This window comes from Thalassophryne amazonica, chromosome 4, assembly GCF_902500255.1.
Source record: "Thalassophryne amazonica chromosome 4, fThaAma1.1, whole genome shotgun sequence".
Classification (NCBI taxonomy): domain Eukaryota; kingdom Metazoa; phylum Chordata; class Actinopteri; order Batrachoidiformes; family Batrachoididae; genus Thalassophryne; species Thalassophryne amazonica.
In genome coordinates, this window is record NC_047106.1 from 67611598 (window position 1) to 67623929 (window position 12332).

At 43.5% G+C, this 12332-nt stretch overlaps 1 protein-coding gene across 15 annotated transcripts in view; it reads left to right on the forward strand.

Annotated features, from left to right (window-relative positions):
- gramd1bb (GRAM domain containing 1Bb) overlaps positions 1–12332 on the forward strand; it is a 429520-nt gene that overhangs the window by 205954 nt on the left and 211234 nt on the right. Inside the window, exon 1 of one of the 15 annotated variants that reach the window (XM_034168041.1) lies at positions 1794–2273. The exons of the other annotated variants lie outside the window; for them this stretch is intronic. Within the exon in view, the coding sequence (XP_034023932.1) occupies positions 2215–2273 (59 nt within the window). The 5' untranslated portion in view covers positions 1794–2214. Of the gene's footprint in view, positions 1–1793; positions 2274–12332 lie in introns of those variants that run through there. 15 annotated transcript variants of the gene reach the window in all.

Below are 12332 nucleotides of genomic sequence, written 5' to 3' on the forward strand. Positions count from 1 at the left end.
CTAGTTCTAGTCTAGCTCATGCATTCAATCTGCCCATAAGGCCAGGATTGAGACAATGTGTAGGTTACAGAATAAGACGAGCTGCAATGCACATTCACATACATTAAACATATTTTAAATATGCAATACTACAATCCACATACATCTGGCTTTTCGTACACAGATAGCTGTGATACCAGTTCAAGGCAATGTTGAGGAGAGAACCTTTATGATCCTGAAATATGGAAGTAATGCAATATGTCATAGAGAAAAAGTAATTTAACCCTCTGGGGTCTGAGGGCATTTTTTGGACAGTTCACTCGCCTGGCATAAATGTTTGATTATTGCTGTTAACAGCTCTCCCTGCATCTCACAATCAAGTTTTATGACTCTTTTTTTCAGGACAGCCTGTGCTTTCATAATATGTATGCTTTTGTTGTGTTATAAAGGTTTGCAATCACAAATAAGAAAGCAAAAAGTAAAGCGGAAATATTTTTCCACACACATTTATTCAAAACACACAGCAAACTATAATAAACAACTGTTTTGACACTTTATTAAGGTAATTTGAGGTCTTGTGTGAAAGACTGTACACACAAATGCACATTTTGAACAATATATACAAAATGGTCTGTGTTTTGTTTGTCTTCAACTCAATAGCAGTTTCTGTCTGCTGTTACACAAAGGTTACATCACAAACTTCTACTGTGTTTTGGAGTGTTCTGTGCTGCTCCTAAGCAGCTTTCATCCACACTTTGGCCCACTTTGGCTCCTTTACAGTCTGAGGAGTGGCCCTCCTCCTCACTCCATTGATATGGTAAATAGTGCTTTACGCCGAGAAAGCAACAGAGTTATCAGTAACATTCACATGCAAACTAGTGGAGCAATCCTGATAGTTACACACTCTTTGTTTGAGCACGTGAGATTGTCATCAGAGGCTCTCCCTCTGCTTTCACTGATCGCTGTGCGTAATGGCGCAGGTCGCATTGAAGACCAATAGTATGTACTCATTGGAGCACCCAGGGAGCTATTCAAACGGGCCAACTAGTAACATATCATTCATGAAAACGATCTTTGGCTTTTCATGTGAGGTAAATCTGCCCTACGATTGGATTTTGGAAAACCATGTGACGGTGAACCAATTCCGATTGGACATTGTGCACATCATCACACAGCTTCTATGAGGAGTACAAAGATGGCCGATGGCTGGCTCGAAAGTCCGCGGAGTTAACTTTTCAGCAAAAAAAAAAAAAGTTTCTATCTCTTATCATTAAAAAGTTTTTATAATTTAGTAAAGCTTGGTCTTAGCCATCATATACGACGGTGTCGGCCCCAGAGGGTTAAGACATCTGTAAGTTTTGCTAATTTTTTGTGATATTGCACATCAGTACAAGGTGAACAAGAGGCCGCATCAGTTAAAGTTGGGACAAAGTCACTGTCATGTCCGCTCCCATTTACAGACAGTCAAATTCATTTGGGATTTGACTTGGAACATATAGTGTCGAAGTGTGAAAATGATTTTCCATTGACTTTATCACACCTCTGCTATCTTTAACTCCACATTTTTGGGATGATGATGCTTAATGAGTTTTGGTCAAGGTTCAAGAGTTGCTGTGAATTTATGTCACATTGCTGCATTTGTTTGTGTGCACGTCACTGCACTGGTGTGGCTGCTCAGAAAGCTTTTTTTGGGAGTAAACTGCACTGTGACTGCATCCCTCCAGCTCGTAGAGCAAACACCAAGACAGGAGGAGAGCAGGAGAAAATAAAGATATGCCTCCAGGGGGTGGAGGCTGATAGTGTCAAGGAACCACACTTTTTAAGCTGTTCACTGGGAGCCAAAGGCACCCACACACACTGTGGCAGATGAGCCAATCACAGCGCTCACATCCTATATCCATCCTCCCGCATGCTATCCATTAGGAGCAACGATGAGGTGAAACACGAGAACACAAGCCTGTGGTCCACCTGAGCAGCAACTGAAGACTTACTATGAAGGCAAAGAGCAGAATATCGGTTTTGATGCAGTGTAGTTTTATGAAATTAGTCTTTGGTTTGTCTGGATTTAGTGTGGCGTTCACACAGCTTTTTTTTTTTTTGTATTAACAACAGCTGGTTCTCTGCTGAACTGGTGAAATTATTTATCACCCTACTCTGGATGTGGCATCTCAGAGACTACAAGTCGGTGTTGGGATTAAAACATGCTGACAGTCGGACAGTGACTGAAGAGAGGTCATGAAAGCCAGGAAAGAGGCCAGGATGGTGTCTGCCTGTTCGCCGTGCACAAACAGAAGGTTGGCTCTGACTTCTTTGGCTTTTCTTTTGCTGCTCTTAGGTCTATATTTAAAACTCTGGACTGACAGGTCCTGGTTTGAGTATCAGTTATTCTTTTTTTTCTTGTGGATAAACTTGTGAATATTTGCTTCTGACAGGCTGTGGATAAATTGCTGTTTGTTGGTATTTGTTATCATACATCAAACTCCCTTCTGTCTGATCATTTTTTAATAACATTTACATTTACCCTGTTGCACTACCCTGCAGTGGGGAATAAGTTTCATTACACTAGAAGTCTTTCAGAAAGCGCTGTAACTAGGTTTAAGGATATGATTCCTTCTTTATGTTCTCTAATGTCATATACCAACACAGAGCAGAGTAGCTACCTAAACTCTGTAAGGGAGTTAGAGTATCTCGTCAATAGTTTTACATCCTCATTGAAGACAACTTTGGATGCTGTAGCTCCTCTGAAAAAGAGAGCTTTAAATCAGAAGTGTCTGACTCCGTGGTATAACTCACAAACTCGTAGCTTAAAGCAGATAACCCGTAAGTTGGAGAGGAAATGGCGTCTCACTAATTTAGAAGATCTTCACTTAGCCTGGAAAAAGAGTTTGTTGCTCTATAAAAAAGCCCTCCGTAAAGCTAGGACATCTTTCTACTCATCACTAATTGAAGAAAATAAGAACAACCCCAGATTTCTTTTCAGCACTGTAGCCAGGCTGACAAAGAGTCAGAGCTCTATTGAGCTGAGTATTCCATTAACTTTAACTAGTAATGACTTCATGACTTTCTTTGCTAACAAAATTTTGACTATTAGAGAAAAAATTACTCATAACCATCCCAAAGATGTATCGTTATCTTTGGCTGCTTTCAGTGATGCTGGTATTTGGTTAGACTCTTTCTCTCCGATTGTTCTGTCTGAGTTATTTTCATTAGTTACTTCATCCAAACCATCAACATGTTTATTAGACCCCATTCCTGCCAGGCTGCTCAAGGAAGTCCTACCATTATTTAATGCTTCAATCTTAAATATGATCAATCTATCTTTGTTAGTTGGTTATGTACCACAGGCCTTTAAGGTGGCAGTAATTAAACCATTACTTAAAAAGCCATCACTTGACCCAGCTATCTTAGCTAATTATAGGCCAATCTCCAACCTTCCTTTTCTCTCAAAGATTCTTGAGAGGGTAGTTGTAAAACAGCTAACTGATCACCTGCAGAGGAATGGTCTATTTGAAGAGTTTCAGTCAGGTTTTAGAATTCATCATAGTACAGAAACAGCATTAGTGAAGGTTACAAATGATCTTCTTATGGCTTCGGACAGTGGACTTATTTCTGTGCTTGTTCTGTTGGACCTCAGTGCTGCTTTTGATACTGTTGACCATAAAATTTTATTACAGAGATTAGAGCATGTCATAGGTATTAAGGGCACTGCGCTTCACAGACTGAAGTTAATTATGGAGTTCCACAAGGTTCTGTGCTAGGACCAATTTTGTTCACTTTGTACATGCTTCCCTTGGGCAGTATTATTAGACGGTATTGCTTAAATTTTCATTGTTACGCAGATGATACCCAGCTTTATCTATCCATGAAGCCAGAGGATACACACCAATTAGCTAAACTGCAGGATTGTCTTACAGACATAAAGACATGGATGACCTCTAATTTCCTGCTTTTAAACTCAGATAAAACTGAAGTTATTGTACTTGGCCCCACAAATCTTAGAAGCATGGTGTCTAACCAGATCGTTACTCTGGATGGCATTTCCCTGATCTCTAGTAATACTGTGAGAAATCTTGGAGTCATTTTTGATCAGGATATGTCATTCAAAGCGCATATTAAACACATATGTAGGACTGCCTTTTTGCATTTACGCAATATCTCTAAAATCAGAAAGGTCTTGTCTCAGAGTGATGCTGAAAAACTAATTCATGCATTTATTTCCTCTAGGCTGGACTATTGTAATTCATTATTATCAGGTTGTCCTAAAAGTTCCCTAAAAAGCCTTCAGTTGGTTCAGAATGCTGCAGCTAGAGTACTGACGGGGACTAGCAGGAGAGAGCATATCTCACCCGTGTTGGCCTCTCTTCATTGGCTTCCTGTTAATTCTAGAATAGAATTTAAAATTCTTCTTCTTACTTATAAGGTTTTGAATAATCAGGTCCCATCTTATCTTAGGGACCTCGTAGTACCATATTACCCCATTAGAGCGCTTCGCTCTCAGACTGCGGGCTTACTTGTGGTTCCTAGGGTTTGTAAGAGTAGAATGGGAGGCAGAGCCTTCAGCTTTCAGGCTCCTCTCCTGTGGAACCAGCTCCCAATTCAGATCAGGGAGACAGATACCCTCTCTACTTTTAAGATTAGGCTTAAAACTTTCCTTTTCGCTAAGGCTTATAGTTAGGGCTGGATCGGGTGACCCTGGACCATCCCTTGGTTATGTTGCTTTAGACGTAGACTGTGGGGGGTTCCCATGATGCACTGTTTCTTTCTCTTTTTGCTCCGTATGCATCACTCTGCATTTAATCATTAGTGATCGATCTCTGCCCCCCTTCTCGGCATGTCTTTTTCCTGGTTCTTTCCCTCAGCCCCAACCAGTCTCAGCAGAAGACTGCCCCTCCCTGAGCCTGGTTCTGCTGGAGGTTCTGCTGTTTTGACCGTTGGGGTTTTTCATAATTATTGTATGGCCTTGCCTTACAATGTGGAGCGCCTTGGGGCAACTGTTTGTTGTGATTTGGCGCTATATAAGAAAAAAGTTGATTGATTGATTGATACATTGTAGAAGCTGTACTCTCTCACACACACTTGAATATAAAGGATTTTCCGTTGGCCGTTGAGCCTTCAGAAGGTCCTCTTTGATCTGTACCCCTCAGATCTATAATGGACAGTTTACTTTTATTTGCTGTGGTTATTGACTTGGATTTAGAACACACACAGATCTGCTTTGCAGTGGCGCTGCACTTGGGGTGGGGCGAGGGTTAGGACAGTTCTAAAAGTCCTTGTCTGATAAGAGCCTGAAAAATATATTGGAATATTAGGGTTTTTTTTTATTCATTATTAACCTGTAATTGTTACAGCTGTACAGACTTTCAAATTTCATAAGACTAACAAAATTTAGTTTGTCCCGAAATCCAAGCATTATAATGTAGGCTTATCTTTGTAACGTTGCAAAATTCCAGCTCATTTTAATGAAGAGAACATATTTATCTTGTGGGGAATTACATAGAGAATATTATATTTTCCTTATAATGCCGTCGTGCAGACGAACTGCAGGAGGAATTCAGTGTGCGCATGCGTGAGGTTTTGATGTTATATGTGCCTGACCCACTTGCTTGATGTACGTTGACGGGGCGTGCACGCTAACATCTGTAAAATATCTTGTAAATCACTTCAGAGGTGTCTGTGTCTCCTCCCTCTCTGTTTACATGAAATGGTTTTATCCTGCTGCCAAACCAGGCACAAATGGAATTTGCTAGCAATGACTGTAACGAGAACTCCTACAGGCAGTTGCATTATGTCTCAAACCTCCAAAAAATTGAGTTTCCAAAAACTAATTAAGAAGAAAGAGGGGAAAAAAGGCAGCAGCATGTCGCCTAATAAAAAAAAAAAGGGGGGGTGTTGTCCGTGTGACAGCTTAGTACAAAGTGAAATGAAGCTACTTTTGCTTTTCAGCATTAGGCAATCTTATTGGTATTTGATTATTTTTGTTATTATTATTGTTGTTGTTGTTATTTTAAAATATTGGTCAAAAAGTTACTTTCATTGATTAAAATTCAAGCACTGTAATTATTTTTGCACAAAATGCTGTTTGTCAGAAATAAGCTCGAGTCAGTTTTGGATGATAAACAGTTGGAAGCCAGTGCCAATGCTAAAATAACACCTTCGGTTCAGAATGCAGAATGAATCAAAATTTATAATATTTCATTATGAGTTCATGTTAAGAGAATTTTACCTATGAAATTGAATTTAAAGCGTAAAAGATGGCCTTGAGTACATTTCTTTTAAAGGGAATGTTGCTTGCATGTCTGCGTGTTTTTCATGTTTTCAGGTTTAACATGACCCATCTTGGTGGGGTCCAGTGTGATATCTTTTCACGGGGCCCCAAATAGACCGTTGCTACATTGTTTGACGCATTCACACTGAGTACTCCACAAGTCACTCATGTGGAACACCTTGGGGAGCAAAGCATTTTAATATGGACATGGCTGATTATATGGTTAACGCTACAGCAAATGTCTCGAACATACCCAAAGAAAGGCAGACAAAGTCTCTTAAACGTGTCTCAGATGTAACATTTAGAACAATAACACAATATTTAGTATTTGGTGCCGGCAGCTGTAATCCTGTACACACTGTGCGCACACTTTTTTTCACAGCTTTATACATGAAAATCATTCATTACATAAATAAAAATAGCTTGTGTGAAAATTACATTTAATGTTTTGATTTAAATGTGCTTCACACAAATGATAGATATGTTTGGAGGGGAAAGGTGGGAAAAACAGCGGAGCTTTCCATCACGGAGCGTTCTCAGACAGATTGTAGAGCACTATAAAAACACAATATTCCAGTCAGTCATCAAAAACATTGAAGCGTACTGCTCCACTCGTCATGAAAAGAAAACACCAACTCAATATTTTTCAAGCATTTAGAAGCCATAAAAAGCACACTATAAGCAGCTGAACTTTGTCCCTACACTCGGAGGTCTTGGGGTTGCTCAACTTGTCTCTCCTCAACAGGGCTTTCAGCAGGCACCTCCTGAATTTATCATACACCAAAGTATCTGTGTCAGAGGAGCCATCAGTCTTGTATCTGGATGGTATCACCTCCTCCTTACCAGGCACAAGAAGGTGCGTGCAAATGCTACACGGAACTTTCACGGATGACCAGTGCAAACACTGTTCTCAGGATAGATTGATTTGTATTTACTCACTAGATGGGGGACCAGGACGATCCGCTCATTCACTCTTGCCAGAGCCAGAGTGCAGCCATCTTGGTTAGCATCCAACAACTAGACATAAATAGAAATCGATGGTTATGATCAATGTTTTCAGGAGATTTTCACCATAAATCTGCATTTTCTGTGCTATTACTTTGCTGTTACATTTATTCAAACTCAGTCCCACATTTGTACTGTTGATATTTGTCAAAACAAATACAGAAGAAAATCAGACTATTTATATAATAGACTTGAATGAATTTATTAGTTCCAGTCCAGATAGAAAATACCTGTTATGTGTCGACGCGGGTTGAGGAGCGGACCTGCGTCTGACAGAACCCAGCGCTAAAAATAACCAGAAAGCGGTTCCAAAACAATTTATTTTTTACCCTCTTTGGTGCATAACAATGTGTACAAACTAAACAGCGTTTTTCTGGTGGAGTGACTGTTGGCACGCTCTCCAGCGCCCGTAAGGATCAAAGCCCGGCGCTCCTGGACCCACTACCACCGCCAAACACCCCCCAGGTGGACACGACAAACTGACTCTCTGTGAAGCAAAGAAGAGGTGAGGTAAGTCAGCAGTTACAACAATATCTTTCAAAAGACACACGCTATCAGCAACACATTCAGGTCTGTATCTTTTTTAACTTTATGCAAATGAGCAGCTTCTCACAACAGGTGGAGGATCACTTATCCGCACGCCACAGCAGTGAGAAGCAAGCTGCACAATTCTCATCACAATTCAAGTATACTGTGTAACAAAACACCAAGTTACTATCAACAATTAGTCAAACACTTAATCACCTTTGATGTGTGCTGACAGCATGTGTCCTCACCCTTCCTTGCTTCACGGGCTCAATGTGTCAAACCCAGGCGTGGTCCTCAGCGTCTCACAAACGAACATCACAAGGTCGAGTTCCCGGCAGTTCTGCTTGAATCACACATGACTTAAATGCAGAACGCCATCCAATTATCTGCTTCAGCTGAAAGTCTTTAAGGTTGCATGTGAGCACCATTCACAGGTGCTGCACATGATGTTGATGAGGGTGAAGGATTCTTCAGCCAGCACCTTCTCCACAGACAAATCAGCTCTCATGCCACCTGGAGAGCAAAGAAAAGAAAAGAACACCAAAATATCCAGCCACACCCCCCAACACACAACAGTACCCCCCCTTTAACGGGAAGCCTCCCGGCGACCGAACAGACCAGGACCGAGAACAGCACCTCCCGCCGGGGTCCTCGTCAGGAAGCAGACAGCATCACGCTCCCAAGGTCCACCACAGACAGCAGGACAGGCACCGCAGCTGGAAGGCCGGCTGGCATCAACAAAAGCCCCAAAAATTCCCCAGTACAATTCAACACACAGAAAAAAACATAAAACCCACCCAAAACCTCCCCAGGGGACCGTCCCATCAAACCCCGGGAAGAAAAGAAAAACTCCCAAACGCAAAAACCCAACACAGCCCCACAAACACAATACAAACGTAAATGCATAAAAGAAGAATAACAAACAACCCCCCCAGAATGACCTGCAGAGCCCAACCCCCCCCCCAGAAGGCCTTCATCGCCAGTTCCAGGAGGAACAGCCAGAACCATAATCCCACAAAGGTCCCCAGGTGTACATGGAGCAAACGGCGCCCCCCAGAGGACCGTACCATCAACCCCAGGAGGTACCCTCCCCACAACCCCGGAACCCCAGACCCGGTCACACTTGGCTAGTTGGCCCCAAGCCAGTTCCCCCCCAGAGGACCGTCCCATCAACCCTGGAGGTGGAACCCGGAAGGAAACAGAACAAAATCAAAAATCAACCCCCGGAGGACTACCAAAAACAACGCCGGGGGGATATAAAACGACCGTAAACACTGTTACCCTCCCCGGCACCCCGAAAGACCCCGGGTCCCTCCCAGAGCCCCTCGGCGGCTCAACTTTGGCGAACGGCTCAAAACATTAAGCCGGAGAAGGGAACAGGAAAGAACTAACCCAGCTCCAACCCCAAGGTGCAGCGGAGAACCGGAAATACGTCCGGTGCCCCAACTCGACCATACCCCAGCCTCTCGGGAGGGGTGGAACTACCGAAATGGCGAACGGCAACAGATCGGCCCACCCCTCTGACTGAGGTAAGTCTCCGCTGCACCACACCCCGGCAACACCAATGACAAACGGTACAAAGGCTCACCGAGGCTGGAGTGGAACCGGGCCCTAACCAAACCAAGAAAAACGCCTCTAACACCCCCCCCCCCCCCCCCCCCTAGGTGCAGAGGTCTTCTGAGAATGCTCAACGTGACCAACCTGCACCACCCCACAACCCACAAGACAAACGGTCTTGGGGCAAGTGAGGTTGGGGTTAGGGATGTAGAGAAATAAAAAACAACAAAATAAAACGACCCAACAACCCAAACAGAAAATACCTAAAAACACATAAAAATTAACAATGACGTGAGCCCAGGCGGACTTCTAACCGCCTAACAGTCACTCCACCAGATACGCCTCTGACTCCCCATACAATTATAACCCCTATTTAAAGAAAACAAAACATTTACCCGTGCTAGATTTTTTTTTTTTTTTTATGTGTGTTATTTTGCCTGTCCCAGAACACCTGGAGATACATCACCATTATTTTTCTTGACGTTTATATGTCGGGGCAATACAGTAATCTCTGCTCGTCCGAGCTGCATGGGCTCATCAACAGGAGGAGCCAGAGGTCTTGTCGGAAGAGCCTCAGTGGGGCGAAGAAGAGGCGGCCCAGATCTGTGTCGGGGAAAGCCCCGAGACGAAAAAACCCGCTCTGATGGGCGTCCTCTCTCGCATCCACGCTCCTTCATCCGATCATCTAGACGAATCACCAACGATATTAGCTCATCTAAATCGTTTGGCTCGTCACGGACTGCCGGCTCGTCTTTTAATGACTCATTTAACCCATCTACAAACATTCCTCGTAAAGCTGCGGCACTCCAACCTGACTGAGCAGAAACCAGAGAACATTGCATCACCACACAAGGCTCCGGACGACAAACAAACGGTTCGGACGCCGAATCTCTGGGTGACGGAGTTATCTGCACTAGTATCGATGGTGCCGCAGCTGGAGCAGCAGGAAGCGGAACGGCTTGCGCTGCAAGCTCTGTAACACGGGCGTCTGTTTGTTTAATTTGGTTTGCGAGATGCTGTAATTGCTCCCATATGTTCTCCAAGTGTTCTTGAACTTTTTCGGCAAAAGGAACCGCCTCTGCCGCTGGGTCCATTATGGAATGGCCGGGAACTACTGTTATGTGTCGACGCGGGTTGAGGAGCGGACCTGCGTCTGACAGAACCCAGCGCTAAAAATAACCAGAAAGCGGTTCCAAAACAAAACAATTTATTTTTTACCCTCTTTGGTGCATAACAATGTGTACAAACTAAACAGCGTTTTTCTGGTGGAGTGACTGTTGGCACGCTCTCCAGCGCCCGTAAGGATCAAAGCCCGGCGCTCCTGGACCCACTACCACCGCGAAACACCCCCCAGGTGGACACGACAAACTGACTCTCTGTGAAGCAAAGAAGAGGTGAGGTAAGTCAGCAGTTACAACAATATCTTTCAAAAGACACACGCTATCAGCAACACATTCAGGTCTGTATCTTTTTTAACTTTATGCAAATGAGCAGCTTCTCACAACAGGTGGAGGATCACTTATCCGCATGCCACAGCAGTGAGAAGCAAGCTGCACAATTCTCATCACAATTCAAGTATACTGTGTAACAAAACACCAAGTTACTATCAACAATTAGTCAAACACTTAATCACCTTTGATGTGTGCTGACAGCATGTGTCCTCACCCTTCCTTGCTTCACGGGCTCAATGTGTCAAACCCAGGCGCGGTCCTCAGCGTCTCACAAACGAACATCACAAGGTCGAGTTCCCGGCAGTTCTGCTTGAATCACACATGACTTAAATGCAGAACGCCATCCAATTATCTGCTTCAGCTGAAAGTCTTTAAGGTTGCATGTGAGCACCATTCACAGGTGCTGCACATGATGTTGATGAGGGTGAAGGATTCTTCAGCCAGCACCTTCTCCACAGACAAATCAGCTCTCGTGCCACCTGGAGAGCAAAGAAAAGAAAAGAACACCAAAATATCCAGCCACACCCCCCAACACACAACAATACCATCAGTTTGTCAAACACACTATGTCTGCCATGACACGAGATACGAGTCTGATCCTTAAGTAATTGCATTGTGAAGTTAAGTTAAAGATGGGAAATAATCAGGGATGAAAGTAAGAGCTTTGCATGCTCGCATCATATTAAAGATATTAATATTAAAGACTGCTCTTCTCCGCGAAAATTTCAAATAATAGAAATAAAGTAAAGAGCCACACTGGCCAGGGTGAAAGTAAAGTTATTCAATCATTTCTGGACCAAGTTGAAAGAAATCTGAAAACACTACACTGGAATATGGAGTATATCATAGAGAAACTTATTAAATTAAGCCAGAGTGCTGACATCGTCCATCCAGCAAACATAGTAAACCCAGTTCCTACAGCTTGTCCATGGCCTGATAGGACACATCCGGCCCGCTCTTGCACATGTACGGCTGGCGGGTGCCGGCTGGCTGCAGAGCCAGGTGGCTGGAGGCTGCTGGACTCGTTCGGCCGCTTCCAGAAGCGCTGTTCCTCTGCGATCATATAAAAGGAAAAGTGTGTGTCAACCCCTCACATGTTGTCCCACATGTTGCTTCTGAGTTGCGGAGTCTATGTGGTGAGGGGTACAAAGCACTCGCCTGATCATTAGGCAGTTGAGTTTATCATTCAAATTTTTTGGTCTTCAAAAATAAAGCAATGCATGAATTTGACACCGTTTGCAGGCTATCGCACCCCAGTGAGATACTAGCCTTAGCATGCACTCTGGAGAGCTGCCCCGCGGATGTGTTTTGGATATGCACTTACCACAGTGGAGCTGGGATTTTGCGTGAGATTTACACACCACTGAGCATGCGCATTCAGAATGTCTAAACGGTCTGTTCATGGTAGAGCACCTACTTCTGTAAGTTCTCTACGTTGATTGCAGACCCTGCAGCGGGTCTGTAATCAACCACTTCTGCAGCATGACTCCGATTTGAAGCTTGAACCAATGAAGCAGTTGTTTCGTTGGTTCTTTGATTTGCTGCTC